The sequence below is a fragment of the Lepisma saccharinum genome, chromosome 25 (genome assembly GCF_977018435.1).
Source record: "Lepisma saccharinum chromosome 25, izLepSacc3.1, whole genome shotgun sequence".
In the NCBI taxonomy this organism is placed as follows: domain Eukaryota; kingdom Metazoa; phylum Arthropoda; class Insecta; order Zygentoma; family Lepismatidae; genus Lepisma; species Lepisma saccharinum.
This window is the reverse complement of record NC_139253.1, coordinates 42,008,286-42,033,445: the sequence shown is the minus strand read 5'-3', so window position 1 is coordinate 42,033,445 and position 25,160 is coordinate 42,008,286. Positions and strand designations below refer to the sequence as shown.

General features: G+C 36.2%; 1 protein-coding gene across 2 annotated transcripts; it reads right to left on the bottom strand.

Annotated features, from left to right (window-relative positions):
* Nucleotides 1-1,091: 1,091 nt before the first annotated feature.
* On the bottom strand, nucleotides 1,092-24,806 carry Glo1 (Glyoxalase 1). Of its 2 annotated transcripts, none has more exons than XM_083112057.1 (6): nucleotides 24,708-24,806; nucleotides 24,132-24,208; nucleotides 16,438-16,661; nucleotides 11,384-11,451; nucleotides 3,234-3,323; nucleotides 1,092-1,715 (listed from the first exon to the last, which is right to left on the bottom strand). In XM_083112057.1, the coding sequence occupies exons 2-6, from the start codon at nucleotides 24,201-24,203 to the stop codon at nucleotides 1,627-1,629; spliced, it is 543 nt and encodes a 180-aa protein (XP_082968183.1). In that variant the 5' UTR covers nucleotides 24,204-24,208; nucleotides 24,708-24,806; the 3' UTR covers nucleotides 1,092-1,626. The 2 variants fall into 2 exon arrangements, with proteins under 2 accessions (XP_082968183.1, XP_082968182.1); XM_083112056.1 differs by lacking the exon at nucleotides 24,708-24,806 and adding an exon at nucleotides 24,516-24,536.
* Between the last annotated feature and the right edge of the window lie 354 nt (nucleotides 24,807-25,160).

Below are 25,160 nucleotides of genomic sequence, written 5' to 3'. Positions count from 1 at the left end.
GAAGACAGGCAAGATAAGATCGATTCACAGCACCTTGAGTGCTTCCTGTTCTGAAAACCGTATCCAAATCCAAGTTTACAGAAATTCATGAATGTGCGGAAACTTGCATGTTATAGCAGGTGAGTTCACCCTTCACCCCAAGGGCACCTGCCACTCATCCAACCTGATTTACACCCTTATCTGCCAAATGTGCAGCAACTTCTACTTAGGCGAAACCTCCACCCCCTTGAACCTAAGGATCAATCCTCCACCCAAAACTCAGATTTCACAGTTGCTATCCACACCAACAGCCATAACACCACCTTCAACACTGTTTCCGTGTTGGCATCATCTATCTTTTACCCCCCCCCCCCTTTCTGACATGCTACGGTCAGTATTCTGTGCCTCTACTCTATGTGACGCCGATCTATCTATCTTCTACGTTGAAAATGCGACATATATTGTGAAATATAGAACTATTTCTCTTTGTGTGGTAAGTGTTTACTGTCTCCTTCATCATTTGTATTTATTCGTTCTTCTGGCATCTTTTCTGATCCTTTTCCTGTTTTTTGTTTTTTATATATAAATTATGATATACATATTTATTAAATGTATAAATAATTTACTAAATAATTAAAAATACATTATTATTATTAAATACATATACAGGAATTATAATTTCTTACTTTTATGTGTGACAAATATTTGTAAAGTAGCAAACTATTACTTTAGCAAGTGGTTAAAGATGTTAATAAATTATGAAATAGTTCAAATGCTTTTTATTATGTATAAGTTTTCTTTGTTTTTGCTTTATATTAACATAAATCAATTAGACTCCATAGTAATTTTTGTCTTGCATTCTTGTTTTACTTTTATTATAGATATGTTAGTGACCTTGTGGGAGAGAGAAAATGCATTCAACACCCACAAGCACACAACTTTGTGTGTTTTAGATATTATCCTTAGTAAAGTATATTTTAAGTCAAACCTTCAGAAATTTTTGGTGGAGGGATTTCACACCCTGAGAGAGATTGTGGCTAAGGAACGTTAGTTATGTTACTTCGGTACGTTTAAGATGTGCACTTACAAAAAAATTAATCTACACTGGAATATTTACATGATTGTTCTTTATTAAATTGCCATTGTCTACATGTGGCTACAACATAACCCTGATAGCCAATTTTAATGTCATGGCACTTGTCACTACTTATCACAATGCATATATAAAGCACTGAATATAAACCAACATAAAGAAATTCTATTGTTATATCATCATGCAGTAAACACATAATTACACTGGGAAAAAAATTAAAAATGGCTTGCAGAAAATTAACAAAACAAACTCTCATATACATAATTAACATGTGTGCATATAAATATATACTACATGCATTTAGAACAAGCATCTGTTACTTCAAAATGTATACATACAGCATATAGCAAGACACTTCTCATGTACTGTTTCAAATAACAGCCCAACAATATAATAAGCATTATGCAGTGTCGTTATGTAAATTTGTCAATGGTCAGTGGTAGTCTCAACAAAACAATAGTTTTACACAACCTTTTTTTCATTTATACTCATTAAAAAAGTATTTAAATATAAAAATATAAATTTTATGTACAACAGGGTGTAGTTCTGATCTTTTACGCATAGTTAGACATGTTCTTATTATTCAGAATTTCTATCCAATAGCCGTCTGGATCTTTTATGAATGCTATTCCCTTCATTTTACCTGGAAAGAAAAAATTAACTTAAAAACAGTTATCATTAAGAAATATGCACTGCTACTAGTTATGGCAGTTAAATTAATTAGTAGTAAAAATATTGTTGTCACATGCAATGAGAGCAAAACTTCAATGAAACCAGTTAGTTAGAATCATTAAAGTTCCACTACTAGAGCCCTCTGGAGCCTGTTCAAAGCAACTAATTGCGGTGACACTTAGTATAGAGGGTATGCATGGGCAAGTGAGTACCAAACAAAAGAAAAAAAGTTCAAATTTTTGCCACCAGGTGAAAATGTGGTGCTGAAACCGTACCAAGGTACGTGCTCATTTTAATTTTAACTGTCCACGTAATTGTACGATCTTATTTCATTACATAGCTAGCGGTTCCATTTACGTGGATGTAGCATCCAGTTCCCCGGCAGACTGGATTAGTGTAATAGCTGCCGCTCTGCGGAAGACTCAGCCGTGAAAGGCACTGTATTAGTAGCCTCTTTACTTTGATGTCTTTGGAAACACCAAGTAACTTAGTGGTCTGGGATAGCAACACAAAAAACTGCTTTGGTATAAAACAAAAATTTAAGTCTGTGCTAGCTTGGTATTGAAAACATGTACTAAATTGTATTTAAGGCATTCTTATGTTAAACAACTTTCGAATTAGTATCTCTAAGGATATTTCTCTCACTCACTCACTCACTCTCTCTCTCTCTCTTCACTGTATCTAATAAAGAATTTAAAAATCATACTCTTCATGCTGACAAAGTTAAATTCCAAGATTCACAAGGCAAGTAAATATTGATTATCAGTGCATCTTTTCTGAGAAGAAAGGTTTCGGTACTCTTCAAGTGCTCTTTTTTTTATTGTTATTGTGTTCATCATAAGTGGTACTTAAAAATATTGTGTTCATTAATGATCATGCATCCATGTAGTTACACACACACATTTATTTTGTTAAAATAAAATGTTGTTACTTTTATTTTCAATCATAAAAAAATTGTCATCAAGTGCTGATAATAAATGTAAGGCATGGTAAGTGAAATTCATAATATAGTTACCTAAGTGTGTGCAGTTGGTTAATAGGGGTAATATTGTCCTGAATGGAACAACTTCAGTAACAAGTTTACATGCAAATATACATTAAAAAAATAATTTTACAACACCTTGACATGTCGAACAAAAGGTACAGGCAACTTGATACTGAAGTGTACCTAGAATGGGCACAGAATTATTTATTGAATTTATTTAATTTGCTTTTTTGCCACTTTTGGCTAATCACAAAGATGGGGACGAGTGATGGTATTATGAAATTGACACCCATGCCCAGGCTAGGATTCGAAGCTGGGACATCATGCGTCATAATGTGATGTAGAATGGACATTGAAATCTAAGGTGACAACATTAAAGGTGAAGCCATAAGTTGACTTGGTAGTGCATTGCAATGCCAAAGAACAAAGTTCAATTTCTTGTTATGTACAGTCCTTCAGTTGTCTATTGTTTTCATGTACAAAAGTGAAAATACAAACACTTACCGTCATTAGGTTTCTTCACAAAGTCGACACCCAATTTCTCAAATCTCTCACAGGCTTTGTCTACATTTGGGACCATAATTCCTATATGACCTGCAATGGAAAATAATACTAAGTAGATGTTGTTCTTATTTTTGTGTACTGTTTGTTAAACAAATATTTCAAATTAAAAAATATATAAATTATGTTTAACAAGCATTCTTTGCCACTTCCCATTAATTTGCTTCTTGGCATTTTGACACTAAACATGTAAACAGTTTTACTACAGCTATAAAAGCAATAATCTGAAACATGGGGCAATGAAATAAAAACAATATATATAATAGTGTGTGACTGCTGGAACTTATTTTATTGTTCATAGGATGACTACAGTAATATGGGCGACTGAAAACACACACACCAACTAATACTGTGATTATGTAAGTAGAAATGCAAATTTTTAAAATGAACTAAATCATCATTTCATCATCATCCTTTGCTGTTTCCTGCCTCTGGCTGTGTCGGCACCATTCCTCTCCTTCCACGGTGTTCCAATCTTGTCCTCTTCTCCTAACACTCTCCAGTATCTGCTCTTTCCACCGACATCTTGGTCTCCCCCTTGGCCTTATTCCTACTCCTTGTGCATTGTAAGCACAAGGAGTCTTTCTGCACCCATCCTCTTCATGTGTCCAAACCATTTCATCTGTGCTTGATCTATTCTGTCCTGAACCTTCACCACCGCCACTGTCTGTCAGATCTCCTCATTTCATATTTTATCCCTTCTAGTATTCCCCAATATACTCCTTAAAAAATTCATTTCCACTGCCTGAATCTCTCTTTTGTCTCTCTCTGCCATTGTCCAAGACTCTGCTCCATACATAATTACTGCACATGTGTGTTATATATTAACTTCTTGCATTTCATAGGTACATCCCTGTTCCATATTAATATTCAAACGTCTTGATAAAAGAGTCCACCAGCCATTTGTCCTCTTCTGTTTACCTCATCAATTCTTCCACTTCTCTCAATTATGCTTCCTAGATATTTGAAACTCTCCATTACCCTCAACTCTTCCATGTCCATCTTTATTCTTGGTTCATTTCTGGCTCTGTTTCTTGTTGTTATTAACACATCACTCTTTTCTGCACTGAATTTCATTCCTGCTCTTCTGATTTCCTCATTCCAACTACCAAGCTGTCTGCACTACTTCTTCCCTGTTTCCCCATATTACTAAGTCATCAGCGAACAACAGGGCCTTCATCTCTTCCCCACCTCTCTGTTAATTGAATCCATTGTAATTGTGAAAAGCAGTGCAGAAAGAGCACTTCCTTGTTTTCTTCCATTACTTATACTGAATCACTCCGTTCTTCCCACTGGTGTCTTCACACATTTCTGGTTGGCCTTGAATGTGCTATGCACTCTACACACTATCTCTTGCTCGACTCCTTTCTCTTAGAGCCTTCCAAATCTTTGTCCTGTCCATGCTATCGTATGCCTTTTCTATATCTATGAATACCATTATCAAATCATTTCCATACCTATAGTGCCTGCCTGATGGTGAATATCAGGTCTACTGTTGATCTGCCTCTTCTAAATCCATACTGTTGCTCTCTCATGTTCAGCTCCGTTACTTCCCTTATTCTTTTCTCTAATATTTTCTCATACACCTTTGCTGAGTGGCACATAAGTGTTATTCATATATAGTTTTTACATTCCTTTCTGTCACCCTTCTTTAATATGGGAACTATTAGTCCCTTTGTCCAATCTCTTGGCACTTCTCTCACTTGCCACACTGTTTTCAACACTCTGTATAGCCACTGCACACCAATCACTCCTACTCCTAGTATCATTTCCACTGACACTTCATCTACTCCAGGTGCTCTACCTCTCTTCATTCTCTTCAGAGCTTCCTCCACTTTTTCCCATGAGAGAATCATTTCTTTTCCTTCCTGTTTTCTTTCTCCTTCACTTTTTCATTATCATTTCCTTTTCACGTTCAGCAATTTCTCGAAATGATTTCTCCACGTTCTCCTTCTCACTAATCCATACAATACTTACTTCTTTCCATCTACATCTTCTTCTAGCACTTTGGCCCATTCTTCCATCCACTCTCTTCTTTCCTCCTTTACTGCTGTTCTTGTCTATTTCTTTTTTCATGTACTTTTTTCATGCATTTTGTGATTTAATTTTACACCATTTTCTAAATGCATCATTTTTGTTTTTCACTGCATCTTTAGTTCATTCATTCCACCATGATGTTTCTTTCTTCTATCTTTTCTTGCTTGTACTTCCACATACTTTTTCGGCTGCCTCTACTAATTCTGTTTTAAATCTTATCCATTCTGTTTCTATTCCTTTGGGTTCATCTCTTGGCACTTTGGTACAGAATATTTCTTGACATTTCTCTTTTATCATCTTGTCCTTCAATTTCCACAATCTTATCTTTCTCTCCTGTTCACCCCTTCCATCTTTTATTTTCCATCTCCTCACATCTCCTACTAGTAGCCTGTGGTCACTGTCTAAGTTCTCACTGGGTATTACTTTAATGTTGTTCAGTTTACTTCCTTGTTTACCAATATATAATCTATTACAGACTTTTGTTCATTATTCCAACTGTATCTTGTAATTTTATGGCTGTTATATTTCTTCTCAAACCAGCTTTTACCTACTAACAATCCGTTTATCTTACAAAGTTCAGTAGTCTCCTTCCCTCCTCATTCCTTTGTCCCCATCCATCTGTTCCAAGTATTTCCGTAAACCCTTTCAGTCTCTTCCCACTTGTGCATTAAAACCACCTCTTACAATTTGCCATTCCTTTCCTACACGTTCGTCCAAGTCTTCTTCAAATTCTTTCTTCTCTTTCCTTGTACATCCTGTTTGTGGGGCATACACTTGAATTATTTCTATTACTTTTCCTCTTACATTCATTTTTAGTGTTATTACTATGTCATTTAACCTCTATACTTCCTCACTTATTCCACTTCTGACTACAAATCCAACCCCACTTCTCCTGCCCTGTTCGGTAGATCCCAAGTACAGTTTTTAGCCTTTCCTGGATTTTATTTCTCCTCTTCCTTTCCATTTTGTTTCGCTCATTCCAAAGATGTTGATTCCTCTCCTCTCCATTAGATCCACAATTTCTTCAGTCCTTCCTGTCAGTGTTCCAATATTCAATGTCCCTATTCATAGCCCGTGTTGTCTCCAAATTCCAGTCCAGCTTGATTCCTCTTTTCTCGAATTTATGTTTTCTGCTGTTGGCTAATGAGGCCTGTCACAGCCTACACCTGGGTGGGGGGCAGGTGACTAAGAGAGAAAGAAGAGAATTTGTCCTTGCAATGCTAGATAAACATCGAAATTTTGGATCTCCCATCCAAACATGTGATCACTCATGCTAAAGGCAAGAGTGCTAAGGATTGGGCTTGCTGAGAACTGGAAGAATTCTGTCCCACATGTCACAACTTACAATAATGAAGGCTGTAGTTTTTCAAAGTTAATCAATCAAAAGAAAAGAAGAGCATTGTAGAAACACACATTTTTATAGAATAACTGATGTTATTTACAGATACTTTGTGACATTTTGATTGTTCGTGGGGATCCGATAAAGAAGAGAAAGGTTAAAAACTACACAGCAGGCACAAGGGGGTAAAAATGATAAGCGTTATCCTTATTAAAGCCTACCTGTCACAATAAACAACACACCACCCTTTTCTCTGTACAAATCCTCCTTAACTGCTTAATAAAATAAATCATGCTGCAACAAAGGATGAAATAAATTAAAATTGAGGCTGTTGAGGCCGACAGGGGGGGCCCATTCTGTTTTTTTAGAATAGGATGGAGGGTCAGCGCACCTTACAATACACAATCAACTATCAATTAACGAGTCATTTTTTTTTTCAGAATGGCTAGTACATCAGTAAACTACATAACAGAATGAAATATGATAAAACAAAATAAAATAATATAATCTAGTTTTTTAATTAATGATTGCGGCAATGACAAAACAATTTGCAATAGAAATATATAACTGAAACAACTACCCACTTTTCATAATAAATAAAATTATGTAAAACTAAGCAACACATTATACTTATTATCATTCTGGTTGCCCAGAATGGAGTTTATACTACAAACAAACAACACTTGAACATCAGTGTATTGTATATTCTATTTTTGTTTTACTTTTCTTGTAATACATTATGTATATTATAATTAATAAATGAAAATAAAGGATATAAAATGGAACCGAAAAATTCAGTGGAACTGATGTCCTGGTTTTTTTAAAGGTACCAGGACAATAAGGCCATACACTCGAAAGTATGGGGGCAGTGGCAGGCTTACTTCAAGGGTCTACAAAAATGTTGCATCACACGTTATGAAGTCTAATTAGCCTGTAAGTTATGCAAAATTAGATTTCCATTGATTTTGTACCCATATTATGTGAGAAACTGAATTTTGTGATTACCTAACAGGTAGTTTTATATTGTGATGTAATTTTTGAATATTTCAAGCAAAACTCTGGTAAATTGATGCTTTTTGATTGATTTGGTGTTTTAAGTCCACTTTATGCACAGTAAGGCTAATCAGGACTGGACCTACAGTTTAAAGTGGGTTCCGAACCACTATGTGCCTCCACCGGGAATAGAACCTGGGACCCTTTGATTACAAGGTGATGATGCAACCACTGCACCATTGGAAAGGCCCTGGTAAATTGGTGCTATAATTGGATTGATTTTATTTCGCTTTTCTGCATCTTTTCACTAATTGCGAAGATGGCATGAGTGATAATTTGATGAAGGAACACCCACAAAGAACACCCATGCTCAGGATGGGATTCGAACTCAGAACCCCTGGCATTTTAACATGCTATGTGAACCACTCCACCGAGGGAGGTTGGCAGTATGACATCGGTTCAGCCTAATCACACTCATCATCATCTTCGTGATTAGCCAAAAGTGGCAAAAAAGCAATGCTAAATAAGAAACATCCAATCACATCAAATCACTATTTTTAAGCAATCTTTCTTGAAGCCTTCGGAGTTTACCAGATGTTGCAGGGAAGTATGGGAATGTTATTGCTTCTGGGTTTTGTGTTCCTGGATGTGGCATTCTCTGTGCCATGGGTGCAAGAACTGAGACTTTGCTTTTGTGTACCAGCTTGATAAGATGATGCTCTCTTGGTATATATGATTATCTATCACTTTAACTAGTCACAATCAAAGTCATTGATCTGATGGATCTCTCGATGTAATGTGTCTTGCACTTGCATTCTGCATTATACAAATCCAGGCATGTATAAGGAGAATAAAAGTGCAAGGCACATTACATCAGCAGACACATCAGATCAATCAATGAAAGAATTGAGAAGCACCTAACATATGCAAGAGAAGCCTAACTCATCACCAGATTCGCCAAGCACATCAGATCCAAAAATTGCATGTTAAACACACAGTGCACACTCTCATCGACACTAAAAGAAACACTTGCCATCATGCTCTTCTTACACGAATTAAACAGTGACAACCGGAAAACACACATACTACAGCACACCTAGTAGCAGTCAACAACCTAAAAACAAAATGCATGCCAAGCAACCGTGCAGCAAGTTCCAATGAGGATGGTGGCAGTGGATACTAAATTAATAGAACAGCAACAAGAAATAGTTTAGCGAACAATTGAGTACAAAAGTTCTATGTATTTAAAACTTTGGCAGTTAATATTAATAAGAACTGTCTTTAATGTCTGAAATTCTTTAATATGCTCAATATGTTTTCGGTTACAAATATTGCAACAAATAAAATCCAATACATTATGTTTTCGGAAAGTGATTGTTGTTCTTTATTTTACATGTACTACAGATTATCATGCAAAACCACAGATTCCTGTACATAGATTTGTAATCAGGTGCCTATAACAATATTCTGAAAAACACCAATTTTTTAATTTTTACACATGTCACAGTCCCCCTTGCAAGTGCTTCCATTTTTTCAAGGATTTTTATTTAACACTCAGATTAACATTTTCAGAACAACAGATAGTGAATATTCTTGCCGATTTTGGAATTTCGCGAATTACCCATATTCTATTTTACATTTAATAAACAGCATATTTTGGAGGATTTAACACATTTGGTGGGGGCAGGAAGGGGGAGCCTCAAACCTGATAGCTCCCATATACATCATTTGATATAGGACTGAAGTGAAGTATGCATGATTTTTTCTCACTGATGCATGGTTAGTTTTATTTCAAAAGAGGAACACAGAGAAATATAAAGGTGACAATTTTTCCCAATTGAAAACTGAAAGATGTCTTTGGTTCTCAAAGCAGAAGTAATTTGAGCGATTGCCCTTAACATACAACAGAATGTACCGGGTGTTTCAACAGAAACACCGTGATTTCAAATGGCATTTTAAAATATTTATGATAACTACTCAAAAAAAAATATTTACATAATCTGATAGAGAAAACGAAAAAGTTTAATGGAAAACATGTTCGAAATGTCCACCTTGATGATTTATCGCTTCTTGCACCTGGTTGCACATGTTGTCAAATATCTGACCAAGGGTTGCACGACTAACTTGTGCAGTACAGTGTTCGATATTTGCTTTCAAATCATCTAGTAATTGCAGTCCTCGTTTGAAAACTCCCTGCTTTAGGAAACCCAACAAGAAATAGTCTCACGGGTTTAAATCAGGGCTAGTTGGAGGCCACTCGAAACCATTTTGAAATAAATGTGTGTAGCGATTGTCAGGACAGGTTCAGTTGTATGCGGCCTAGCTCCGTCTTGCTGGAACCATTGGTGACGAATTGGACAACATTTCCGTCAAAGACCAGGAATGAAGTATTCCTGCAGCATTTGCAAATAATTTTCTGATGTGACATAGCCATCAAAAAAGAAAGGTCCAATCAAGCCACGTTTCGATACACCACCATAACAAAACCCTTTGTGCGTACAGAGGTGTCTCCTTCGTTCATGTGGGGTGTAAGGGGTGATCTTCCACGTAGTACACCCAAATGTCAACCTCACTTCCACGTTAGTACACCCTGGACTGAAGACTAACGAGGCTCTGGCGACTGGCCCCATGGCCAGTATAATTTTGTTTGTGTTGTCCTGTTGTTTTGTCCTTATGTGTGCTGAGTGCCCCTGTACAGCCTCAGCTTTTAACGAAAGTCAGAACATTTTAATATTTTATGATTTTAGTTCTGCAACGATAGAGTTGCTATTTGTAACGATAAGGGGCTGGACCCCGTATAATGTGACGAGTGCAAAATAGCCTTAGTGCTGACGCACCCAAAATTTTAAATTCAATCAATCAATCAATCCTTCGTTCATGTGGATTAAAGGTTGCCAAAAATTAAATTTTAGACTTTTGTCAATCATAACATATACAAATTATTACTGTGAATACACTAAATATTTTTTTAGGGTCATTTGAAATCACGGCGTTTCTGTTGAAACACATAGTATGTTATACAGTATAAGAATGTCAATGAATTACGTATGACAATTCATTTGAATGCTTTGAGTAAAATATTTTTTGGCATAAATTAAGGAAAAGTTTTCTTACTCAGACGTGATACGATGAAATTGATGAAAGGACGATCAATAACACACACATGGACAGCACACACCACTAGTCCCACAGATGATTATACTGGGTGTGAGTCCAGATGCAAGAGCCTTCTTAGTCTGCAAAATTAAGTCCGTGGTGCACTACATGGTAGACACGCTAACATTTAGGTGGCTGCCAATCAAAGTGGAATTGGTTTAAGTATTATTTTAAAGTTTCCAATTCTAGCACTTTTTTCTTGTTGGGCCAGGAATTGATAAGACAGACAGAAGAAAAATAATGTCATGTGGTGTCATTTTCTCCAATGAAAGTTCAGCAATATATTAGGTTAGATTTAATTTTTGTTATTTAGTGCCACTTTTGGGCTAATTGTGATTATGAGGATGAGTGATAATATGACGAAATTGATGAAGGCACACTCACAGAGAACACCCATGCTCAGGCCAGACCAATGCAACGATCTTTATTACTTTATGCTAATTATGTAATTCTGTTATACAACATAATTAGTATTAAAATATGCATACTGTACATCCAACTTTCGTAATGAGATATAATTTCAGATCAGCATGAATATTACTGTAAAGTCAAGTAAACAAAAACTTACCAAATCCACGTGGATCTGAATTTCCATTGTGATACTTCTGATCAGGATCATCTTCAGTTCCCCAGTTGCTGTCAGAGAAAAATAATTAAAGTTAACTTAATTATTTACATGCAATTAACACAATCCATATAATGTAAACGTAAGACCATAATGGTACCAAAACTCTGTGTATAGTAAAACACTGCATACATAGTCAATTGGACAATTGATAGGTAAGGTATATAAAGGGATAAACAAAAAATAAACTGTTAAACTCAGTCTTGGGAATATTTTCAAAAGTATGTGTAGAACATGGGGTGACTTTTCTAGTGCTGTGGAAATGAATGCAAGTAAATTGTTTTTACCTTACACATGCAACATTTTCCCACGAATGTGTCTGTATTTCTCACAACTTCATCTCTGATTTGATACAAATAAAGAATGCAAACGGCTCCCAGAACTGAGCTGATGTTCTTAGGGTACTTAAGATCAGCATAGGAATGTGGAACCAAGGAAGTATTAATGCAAAAACATTCATATGTAAGTCAGTGTTGTTGACTGGCACATACTAAGTAGTCACAATTGTCAAATCAGAGTATCACAGACAACCTTCTTCATTTGCTACTGTCATTATTTCCTCAATACAAGAGCTAAGAAATAATTTTAAGACATATTTCAATAATTTTCCTTGACAAAGCTTGAATGTCTGTAAATATTATGTTAATTAACAACTTATTCATGAAATAATTTTATTTGGATTACATACAGTGCAGCACAAAATAAGACTACACTCCATATTGACCTGCATTAAACTTTAGAGGCTGGATGAGATATATATATATCAGGATGCATCAGCAGAATTTGGACAAAGTTCAAGTTGAAGTATCCGCCAAATTTGACTTCAGCAGTAGTTGATTGTTGACGTGTCGAAAGACCAAACGTGTGTGTAAGATATGCAAACATCGAAATGGCAGAGTAGTACAATCAGGGAGTTGCAATTATTATTGAAGGTCTTGGCACTGAAAGGTGGCAGACTGAAATCATAATGATCTTTGAGTACCAGAGATAGACTGTGTATGACATTGCACACAAGTATGTTGCCTCGGAGGTGTCCGATGAGGGTTCAGCTAAACCGGGCAGAAAAATTCATTCAAAGGAGGCAGAAAGGACACTGGTAGCTGTCCAAGGAGCTCAAGAGCTAATTTTGGAAGTGGGAATGTCTCTTAGAAAATAGGCAACCACCTTGAGGGGAGGGGGGGGGGGGTAAGTGAGGCCACTATGCATCTGATCATTGAAGAGGTCCTGAGACACACATCGTATGTGATCAAGGTACAATAGATGCTGTCTGAAGCTTCCAAGACCAAAAGAGTTGCCCGCTGCAACTTGCTTCTGGCCTCCAAATAGTCCAGATTCAAACCCTCTGGACTATTACGCGTGCAGCATTTTTGAAAGGGTCATTAACACGTCCAGGCACCTCTCCAGGATGCTATTGAGGTAGCATTCGCAGATTTGGATCGAGAGAAGTGTAATGGTAGAACCAGTACATGATCCTTTTCTTTATTGGATGTTGGCATATGTTCAGTAATATTATTTTTTATGGGTTGGTGAAGGTAATATTTGTTATTCAGTTTCCAATGTAACTTGCTGTAGGGCTGGCCTACGTGTCTGGGAAAGGCGGTTAGTTTAAAAACTTGTCCTTTCAAAAACCGGAGGGGTGAAAAAGAAGTAGTTTACTGGCTTTTATGGAATCACCTATACAGGGAGTCCTTAAAGTCCTGCAAAAAACAAAAACTCTGTAACTTTTTAGCTGTTGCGTTTAACAATACACATTTTTTGGGTGAGAAGGGTGGAAGTTTCAAGTTTTGTTCTGGCCACACTGCTCAGTAATCACTGGTAATCACGTGATCATGTGATTTAAGATGGCGTCCATCCAGGAAAAGGCACAGTGTGTTCTGTGGTTTGCAGAGTTAAAATCTTGTGTTTCAGTGCAGAGAAAGTTCCAGACAATGTATGGGAAATCACCCCCAGCAAATTCAAGTATCAAGAGATGGTATGAAAAGTTCAAGGTAACAGGAAGTGTGTCAGATTTGCCACACAGTGGAAGGCCAGGATCGAGTGACGATGTGATTCAGTCAGTGCAGGACAGCGTGCATCGGAGTCCATTGAAATTGCTGAAACGAAGATCACTGGAACTGGGAATACCGAAGTCAACATTACACAAGATCGTACGCAAGAAGGTGAAGGCCCGGCCCTACAAGTTAAAATTTGTACACGATCTGAAAGATGAAGACTGTGACATGAGAATGTTGTTTTGTGGGTTAATGCTTACACGTTTACAAGATGATTGTGACCTTCTGTCTCGGATTCTGTTCTCAGATGAGGCCACATTTCATGTGTCGGGAAAAGTGAACAGGCACAATTGCCGAATTTGGGGGGTTGAAAATCCACACGAGTTTGAAGTGCAAACTCGGGGTAGTCCCAAAGTGAATGTGTGGTGTGCGATTTCAATGGACCACATCATTGGTCCATTTTTCTTCGAGGAAGACACGGTAAATGGCAACAACTATCTGAACATGCTACAGACATTCCTTGTGCCAGAACTTCATAGGTTAGGCATCATCAATGATGTCCACATTCACATGCTGCCACATTTTGCCCTTGAAGTTCAGCAGTTTCTTAACGAACAATTTCAAGGTAGATGGATTGGTCGAAGAGGGTCCACACCTTGGCCTGTAAGATCACCAGACTTGGCACCTTGCGATTATTGGTTGTGGGGACATGTAAAGACCGAGGTGTATTCACAGAAACCAGCTAATCCGGATGACCTAAAAGAAAAAAATATATATATGAATATACCAGGAGAGCACCGTCAGCATGCAATTCTCGGTTTCACAAAAAGACTGCAACAGTGTTTGGACGTGAATGGTGCACAATTGGAGGTTTGGCGATGAACCTAACAAGCAGGAAATAAACTTTGAACCTTGCTGTAAATACACACAAAATATTTTGTTAATAAACTTAATAGTTTTCAAGTTATAGAGTTTTAGTTTTTTGCAGGACTTTATGGACTCCCTGTATAAGGGATTCTATTGAGTAGTGGGGGTTTGCATTTTTTCATTGCTTGGGCAAGAGGAGAGACCTATGAAAGTTCTCTCGGCGCCGGTAGTGGCTGTGGCTAGTCTAGAAGGCTAGCGGTCACAGGTCAACCAATTTTGGAGATAGTACTGATGGTCTTGGCCAACATACAAATCTCGTTTGCATCCAAGTTTTAAGTTTTTATTAAACAAACAGCATTTTCAGTAGTGGCTGTGGCTAGTCTAGAAGGCTAGCGGTCATTGGGTAACTATATTTAAATAGAGATAGTTCTGATGCTCTAGGCCAACGAACGAACCTCTATTCTACATACATATATATATATACACTTTTAAAAAATATCGTATTTTAACTAATTTGGATCATGTTGGGGTTGTTGCCTTGTAATTCATCTGTACATATTTAAACAAGAAATAAATACTGTTCATATATATTTAACGGAATGTCTGGACTATCCTTTATAACAAAGAACTAAGATTCACCTATATCCATGGTACATAATAATAACAAGAAACTGTATGGTGGTTATTCTAAGATGTGTAATTTGATTGAACAGCATTGTTATTTTTTTTTTTATGTTTTTACTCTTATTCGTCTGTGGCAGTAACGAAACAAGTAACTGGTAGAGCCAAGGCTGGTTACTGTCTAACAGAGAGAAAAGGAGCAAAACAGCAGTCAAAGATGGCACGCTTGTGCTTCAGGCAGAGAATCAAGGCAATGCAAACACCGTAGTGGCTGACCATCCATGTTGATGACTGATTTGGTAGAAAGTGTGCAGCAAGCAATGCTGCAGAACCGGCGGTTCACAATGTCCGAACTCTCATATCAGTTTCCGCAGATCTCCAGTTTCCTGCTGCATGAGATCGTCTTCTGGGACCAACAGGGTGTCCTCCTCATCCAGTTCTTACCCCAGGGGCACACCATCACTGCCGAACGGTATTGTGACACTTTGCGGTAACTGCGGATGGCGATCCAAAACAAGAGATGTGGAATGCTGAGTGCAGGAATAACATTATTGCATGATAATGCACACCCCATACAGCACGGCTCACGCAGGTTACTCTGCAGCAATATGGTTGGGATATCTTCAGACTTCCACCTGTTCCTCCACCTGAAACGATTTGTGGCCGGACAGCACAGCTAAGTTGCAGACGGGTGTGATATACTGGTTCTAGTCCTTGGCGGCAAAATTCTTTGACACAGGCATACAAAAGTAGGTGCCGCGTTACGACAAATGTCTCACCAAGGATGGTGCATATGTTGAAAAGTAGGTTATGTATCACTAACTCCACAGTAATAAAATCATTGTGGTCTGACGTTCGTATTTCATTTTACAGACCATTGGAACTTACTTTCTGGATGCGCCTCATACATTAACAATATTAAGGATCTGTGTATTGGAAAATTCTAAATCAATTTCATTAAACGGTGTATATATATATTACATACATATAAATACATTTTTTTTTTAATATATAAGGTGTGGAGCTTACATTTGCCAATTCATATTCTCAGACTCATAATACATCTACAAACAGAAGTCACAAATGTTACGGGAATATACTGAGCTTCGAAAAATTGTTAATTGTACAAGAATTTCACACTCAAACTTACCTAATCAACAGCAGCAACAACAAGAATAAAAATACCTAATCAACTTCTTGCACTAACCTTCTGTTTGTCAGATTGTTCTGCATACGACACTAACGAAGGATATGGATTGAGAGAATTGTTTCATTTTCCACGCAGTTTTCTTTTCCTTCCTCGATAAAAATACAACCTAAACTGTGAAAAACTTGCCTCAGGGCATTTATAAATATGCATAAATTCAGTGGGATTGGGATTAATAAAAGTGGCAATTTTTCAAGTGTACGGAGAAAAATTCAAGCAGAATTCCAGGTGAGTAGCCACCCTGTTACTATTAAATATAATATTTTTTTGATTTGGTATTAGAATTGTTGGTATATGCAAAGTAAACTTACTGTGTCAGTTCCAAAGTTGCTTTCCTTGAAAACGTCCATTGTGTTCTGTCCTTAACATCTGTTGGTATATCGCCCTTCTTCTCAAATCCCATAAAATACAATGAGAACTTCATTTCTGGAAAATCTAACTTTTGCAGCAGATTCATTCCTAAAACTCCTGTATAGAAATCTAGGGACTTCCTGGGATCTTTTATGCGAAACATAGTCTGCTGGAAAATGAAATCCTGCGAAAGGCAAAGAAAAAATGCATTTTCTTATTTTCACATCAATGTCAAAATATATGCAGCATGTTGAGGACAATTACTTGTATAAATTTTTGCAGCCACAGGCAGTTTAAAATTAGGGATAAATTAAAAGCAGGAAGCATGCTATATTTTTAAACCTATTGTATTAAGAAATTGTAATTTTTTAAAATTCTTTTATACATTGCATTTCAGACCCTGCGAGGATGAATGGAAATTAGATGAACTGGATGAAGAAACAAAACACACATACATGTATGCATATGATACAAAACTGCAACCCATAGAGGATTATGCTGGTGAGAGTACAAACACAAGAGCTCCATAAAATTTACATGTAAAATTCATAGTCAGGGTTGGCCTGGCTAGGCCCAGTCCAGTTTTTCCCACTTTCTTTTCTTTATTTAGTTATTTATCATCATTTTCTGTAACATACATATGTATGTGGGGTACACCTGTCTCCAAACCCTTTAACTATCTATAAGGTATGAAATATACGTTGAATTATACTGTGCATGCATGCTGAATGTTCTTTCTTTGTCTTTCTTCTGATTGGTTGCAATTCTTAAGTGACATATATATTATAAAGTTAATCTCAGTCGCATGCTTGGGGGACAGTTTGCTCTACGTGACAAAGGCTGTGTCCGAAAGGTACAAGAATATACTTGAAGCGAGCATCCTCCGAGTATGGTCTTGCAATGTGGTCTTGAAATCATGGACTGGAAGTGAAAGTCTTTCGAATTGCACTTCCGACTGCAGTGCCAAATATGATTAGTAGATAAAACTGAGGACACCTTGTTTTCACTGCATCTTAAACACTTGTTTTTCACCGTAGAAAACACATAGCATTTTCAAATGTTCGTACACATATATTTCCACACATTAGAAGAACTTTAACCAACAACTTGCTGACCCATAACGTATATTTAACCTGTGTTGCTGGCTTTCTACCTCCGTGATTTTAAACAAATGAACGAGTGCGGAAATCATGTGACCTAGTCAGCAACCATCTGTGCTGCGAGCTGTGTACTTGGCGCTTTCGAACTGTACTAGGCGACGTCACTTCCGTGAAAACCATACTTCAAGTCTGTATTTTGTACCTTTCGGACAGAGCCTAAATACGTAACACAACGGTGTCATGTTCACTTCCATCCCTCTTCCACTTCCGAATAACATCGAATCTGCTGTGCTCTCTCTCTCTCTATGCTTCGACATTTTTCTTGTTATGTATTTAGGCATGTGAAGGCAACTGTCCCCCCAAGCATACATTGCTTAGAAATGCAACAGAACAAAACAGCTCAGCTTCAAATAAATACAAAGAAAGATCATTCAGCTGCACAAAATCACCCACATGCAGTATAGTTCACTAACTAACTAACTAACTAACTCTCTAGCCTTCTTAAACCCGAAGGTTCATGGCTGCAGCAACATAGGCCTTCCATCTGTCCCTATCTTGAGCAAGATCTATATACTCTCTCCCATCCCTACCGATTTCCTTTAGGTCCATCTCAACGTTGTCCCTCCATCTTCGTCTTGGCCTTCCTACAGGTCTCTTACCATCAGGTTTCCCAACAAGAATTCTGTAAACTCCTCTTTCCTCTCCCATTCGTGCCACATGGCCTGCCCACCTAAGTCTTCTTGATTTAATTATTCTAATAATATCTGGACATAAATACAAATTATATAGTTCTAAATTATGTAAACACTCTCAATTTATGTTCCTCTTTCAATGTAAGGGACCAAGTTTCACATCCATATAATACTACAGGCAAAAATTACTGTTTTGTATATTTTAACTTTTAGTTTCTTAGATATTAAACAAGAAGACAAAAGTTTATGAAGAGAGAAGTAACATGCATTTCCTGAATTATGCCTACTTTTTATTTCCTCTTTAATATAATTTTCATTTGTTAATATTACTCCTAAGTATTTGAATTTGGAAACTGGTTCAAACGAGTTGTTATCAATAATTAGATTTTGATTATTACCTAACACTTGGTTTCGGCCTGTAAGCATATATTTAGTTTTCTCTTTGTTAACTTCCAAACCTATCTCTTTAGCAGTTTTGAAAAATATTTTAGCATTATTCTTAATTGTATTCACATCATCCCCCAGTAAGTCTACATCATCTGCATATGCTAACAACTGAGTCACACCATTTAATTTTAGTCCTTCTTTAGTTTCTTTTACCTTCCTTACAGCATATTCTAAGGCAAAATTAAAGAGCAATGGAGATAATGCATCTCCTTGTTTTAACCCATCATGAATTGTAAATTTTTCAGACATGTTATTACCCACACGAATTTTACTTTCTGTTTCACTGGTGCATATTTTTATCATACTAACAAGCTTCTTAGGTATTCCAAACTCTACTAATATATAATATAATTTATCTCTTTTGACCGAATCATATGCTTTTTTGAAATCAATGAATAGCTGATGGACATTTTGATTATATTCCCACTTTTTTTCAAGTGTCTGTCTGATGTGAAAAATTTGATCTGTAGTTGATCTGTTACGTTTAAATCCACATTGATAATCACCTATAATTTCATTAGCATATGGGGTTAGTCTTGTTAAAAGAATGTTAGATAATATTTTATATGTTGTTGAGAGTAGAGAAATTCCACGGTAATTACTGCAGTTCATTTTATCACCTTTTTTAAACACAGGAACAATTATGGATTCTTTCCACTGTTGAGGGATTTCTTCTTTATTCCATATTAAACAAATTAATTTATGAATTTGACATATTAATGAATTTCCACCATATTTAATTAACTCAGCTGGTATTAAATCAATGCCAGGTGCTTTGTTATTCTTTAGCCTTTTAATAGCATCCTTAACTTCAGTCAAGTTAGGTTCTGGAACTAAAGGTTCTGCTGTGTGTACTTCATTTACTTCTGATTTATCTCCTACATGGACATTTAAAAGGTCATTAAAGTAGTTCTTCCATCTACTTAGAATATCGCTTGGGTCAGCTAGAAAATCACCATCTTTATCTTTTATCAAGTTTCCTTTAGGTTGCCACCCCTTTCTAAATTCATTTACACCTTTATATAAATCTCTGATATTTTTATTTTTGCGGTTTGTTTCAATTTCGTTAATTTTGCTTTTCAAGTAATCTCTTTTTTTACTTCTAAACGTGCGGTTAACTTCTCGCTTTGTTCTATTATAATTGCGTAGATTTGTATCATCAGAGTTATTTAACCACCTAAGTCTAGCCTGATTTCTTATTTCTATTAGATTATGACATTCATTATCAAACCATGGCTTACTTTTTCTTGGTTTATGGTATCCTATACTTTCTTTAGCTGCTGATTCTATTGCATTACGTATGTGCTCCCAATTCTTATTTACGTCTGTTTCATTTATATTTTCATCATCATTTAAATCCTGCAAAACATCAAATCTATTTGACAGTTTAATTTGGTAATCTTTCTTAATTCTTTCATCAGCAAACTTTCCTGTATCAAATTTTATAACTTTTAAATTTTGTTGCTTATGATTTATCACTGAGAGTCTTTGTCTTAATTTAACAATTACTAAATAATGGTCACTGGCACAGTCAGCACCTCTATGTGTACGAACGTCAATTATACTAGTATGCCTTCTCTTATCAATGAGAATATGATCTATCTGATTATGAGTTTTACCATCTGGAGAAGACCAGTTATATTTATGGATATCTTTATGTTTAAAAGTGGTACTTTTCACAATTAAATTCTTTGAGGTTGCAAAAGTAATCAATCTTATACCATTATCATTACTTAATTCATGAAGACTTTCTTTACCAATCGTGGGTTTAAATGTCTCTTCTTTGCCAATCTGTGCATTACAGTCACCTAACAGAATTTTCATATCATACTGGGAAAATTTATCAAAGATCTGTTCTAACTCTGCATAAAAATCATCTTTAGTATTATCATCTTTATCTTCCGTTGGTGCATGTATGTTTATTAAAATAATTTTACACCACCTACCCTGTAAAACTGCATGATATCCTATCATTAATAAATTCTACTGTTTTAAGAGCCGAGATAATTGTATTATTTATGAAAAAGTCTGTTCCAAAATTATGATTTTCAGTACCACCATAGAAAAAAGTATAATTTTTAGTTTTACAATTCCCTTCTCCTGGCCACCTAACTTCCTGGACAGCTACTACATTTAATTTATACTTAACTATCTCATTAACTGTACACTGAAATGCCCCAGGCCGGTAAAGGCTCAGAACATTCCAGGTGCCTAATTTAATATCCTTATTCCTAACGTAGATCTTATCCTTAGTCCAGTATAGTTCACAGTATTGCAAACTAATAATGAATATTGATGGGGGATGCTGACACCCCACTTGCCTAACGGAGGGTAAATGTCACCTTGCAATCAAGCGGCCTGGCTTTACTAACCAGTAGAGGCATATGGTTGCTCAGATCCCACTTTAAACTGTAGGCCCAGTTTTGATTAGCTTTTCTGTGGATAAAGTGGACTAAAAAACACTTGTGGAATATTTATGCTAAGGTATTTTAGTTTTTTCTAAGTAACCCAGCAGAAATTTTGTATAAAATTTCAATAATTAAGCTCACCCAGGTTCCAAGTGTTACAATTATGATTTTTAACCTCATTATACAAATCTCTTATGTACGATTCTTAGAGAATGGTGTGCTTTGTGTGTAGAATGATTGGGGACGTTTACCCACTGTGCCCCTCGAGAATTACGTCGATTTTTTTTAAATCAACAGATTTCAATGTTTTACATAATGTAAATGTGGTTCCAGGGTTAGGAAAGCACAAACAATGGAGATATTTTATTCCAAAGAGTGGCCCACTTAAGTTAAAACCTGCAATTTCAAGTACTTTTGCTGCTTTCTGTTAATAAAAAATGTTTGTATGTACACTAAAATAGCAAAAGAACATGCCGAAAATAACTATCAGTACCAAACCTAACATAACTACGTACAATTATAGCTGCTGTTGTGGAAAGTAGTTTTGGGTGTTACATTCACTTACGCGAAGCCTTCTATTAGGGAAGAAGAAACAGCACAGTGAAAAGCACACAGAAAGTACCGTACCTCCATAGAAGAAAAAGAAAGTTATAAATGGATAACAGCTTTCAAAGAAACTATAAACAACCTTCCTCCAAATATACAATTTGTCAGATAAAAGATCTATTAGACTTAAAACAAAGAATTAAAGCTGAGTTGAAAACAGTTCTGCTTCACAGTAAAGTAACATGCTAAGGTAACAGATGTACTTTACTTTACAATAACACATTTCAGAGAGCTAAAATCAACTGAAAATGCAACAAAATCTTCCTAAACCATGCACAATATTTCACTTTATCTAGGGGCTACAGAGGGTCTAGGGTACCGAATGATTTTCGGTCTCATATTTCTGCATACAGGTATTGTGGACATTCTGTGGACATTATTGTTTTGGTTACCTCCATGTTTTTGAGCAACATGCACAATCTTACTTAATCAAAAATATCACATTACAAATGTATGTGCATTGCATTCATTTTTATCTCATAGAAATATAAAAATTGTGTAAACATGAAACCCACACCAATCAGCTAACAAAAAAAATAAATAAATAAATAAATAAAAATGTTAAGGATGTCGAATCGACCCTTCTTAATAGAAATATGTTTGATACATCGTTGGAAAGGGTATGAATCTAGGATTCCAGAAATGTAAAATTTAAAGAGAAACAATTGGAAGTGGAAAAAAAGTAGTATTAATTGCACCCCCGATTTCGGGCTCCGGCCCTGGGGTAATTAACCTACCGCCCCCTACAGCTACCACGGCCCCGCCTCCGCTACCCGCCTTATTCTATAGTCCCCCATTGAATGAAAACATGATTTAAAAAAAGTTGGATCTTAGTGGAAAGTCTTATATATATATATATATTCCCGTTGAAAACCAAAGTTCGACCTGGCAGTACTGTGTGTTTACAACATGGATTAGGTTCAAGGAAACCAGCTATGGCAAGTAATGTAGTAGTATTTTTTTTATTATTCCATAGAAATGTAACTTCAAATTGAAAAATGCACAGTGGCAATTCGAAGTGTTAAATACATACTATTAGCGCACAATATTTTTTTTTAACTTTCAAACGGTAAAAAACAAGGGTCGATTGTGCATTCTAGCCAAAAAAATATATACAAGCTGACAAGAGATGCAAGTCCTTCGTAACATTTGTAAAATTACATTGTTACATTTTGGTATTTTGTTGGAAACATTACAAACTAGTTATAATAGTATTGAATTGTCGCAAATTTACCAGCTGGATATTGTTTTATTTCATTTCTTTACATAACGGAAAACAAGTTCATCTGTAATATATAGCATTTTCACACATGACGTATAAATAATTTTTCTGTAGGTGTACAGATTTTCACTATCACCACCATGTACATTCTGTTAGATGTACCTATACGATCTCGGCAGAACACCTCTCACTCTCATCATTTTTCACATTCGTACTTACCTATTCTGCATTGCAAAAGATTCCTTAAGGTGTAATTTTGCTTTTTAATTTATCACATTAAGAGTAATTATTGTTCTTCCTTTTTTCGCTTGCGTAACACACAATATGGCGGGTGCAGCTTGAGTAGAGTGGTGGAACATGTGGGTATGCAGTGTTTCGAACCTTCGTAACAGAAAAAATACCTGAATAGCCCCAAAAACCGGAACGACTTGAGATGACCGGACGGAACACTCTCCAATTTTCTTCAAATTTGGCATACTCACTAATTGAGAAATTGCAAAATAAGCAAAAATAAGGTGTTAGTTTTCGGAATGGAAACTGTCTATTTTCGCGAAATTTTTTGTTTCACAACCAAATATATATATATATATATATATATATATATATTCCTGATACTAGCACGACACCAAATTTTAACTATGTTTGCCTAACCTAACCGAAACTAACCTAATCACGCACCAATGGTTCGTGGGGCTAGCATCAATGGTTCACAATTTCTAGACGTGACCGACAAATTTTAACTTCAGATTCGTGATTAGGAGGCCTCAATTAGTGAGTATGTCAAATATGAAGAAAATCGGAGGGGGGTCCGGTCACCTCAAGTCATACCCAAAAACCATTTACAGATAGCCCCACGAACCATTTCCGGCAAGGTTAGGTTAGGCAAGCATCCAGTTCACGTAGAGGAAGCAAATACAAGCAACGGCAATTGTGCTTCGGAGATATACTTTTCTTCAAAAATACATGAATTCCTGGTCCAATACACGATGGAAGAAAATACGTCCACGAACTTTCAGAATGCTACAGAAACTCATTTCCGTAAGTAGTTTCTTCTGTAAAAATGAAACTGCCGAGATCGTATAGTTACCCTGTTGGAAAGTAATTTTCCTAAACGTTAAAAAAATATTATAAAAAGTTGTACACAATCTTCACTTTCCTTTACTACGTAATTACACTTACACTTGTTTCAGGATCTGGCTCTGAGCAGTGCTTCTGTGCTTCGCCATCACTTAATCCTACGGTCTCGCCCATTTTTGCTGCAAGATGAAATGACAAGTTGTGAGTGCACACGTGCATGTGGCAATCGTTTATATTTACTTCTATGCGGACGGTATTACTATTAACTTCATGAGATAGCATGGAGCAAATGGGCAATCAAGTTTTCATATATGATGGTAAAACCCGTCTGTGGTAAAACCTTCAGTTCCCAACTACGAAAACTGAAATCACTTGTGCAATGATATGCATACATGAAAATAAGACAACCACATTCATGGAAACCCAGAAATTATAATCAAAATCTATTTCCTACGGAATAATCTGAGGCTGTAGATTGCAACTCACGAAAAATGTTTATATCGTTGTTAGCGTTCACATAAGTAGAAAAGCCATACATCCAAGAATACGATTTCCCTGTATGTAGACCCTAAAGGACTGTCACTTACTATTAAACGTACGTAAAAGTACACACAAAGGAAGGTATTTTATTTAAGCGTTTCGTAGACAGTTATTTCATTTAAATCCGTTACACAATACCTGAGAAATTGAAGTTCAATTCACTCTTGTTCTGTACGTGATTTTTTTACCTTCCTTCTGGCGCAGAAGCAAAGTAGTTCGAGGCGAGGCGATACAATTCGTCCACACCCAAACAGTGCCCAGAAATATTACAAAAATATTAATTTCTGTTTGTATATTTGTCTGTATTTTAGCGTATATGAGTTCCTTGGTTTTATAAATTACACTCATATCCCTTAAGAAAATGTTTGTGTCACCTCACATTTGTTTCTTACTATTTGGATCTCTCGTATTACGAAAAGGGGCAATTCATTTAGAGGTGCACGAAGGCAGATGCTCCGTTTATGTACAGTGGAATCCATGAGTATTACCGTGCAAATTGTCCATGACTATTTTCATTAATTTTTCTTAGATCCTATGTGATTGTAAGCGATGGATTTTATGTATGCTGGTGCAGAAGTTGTCAACAGCTTG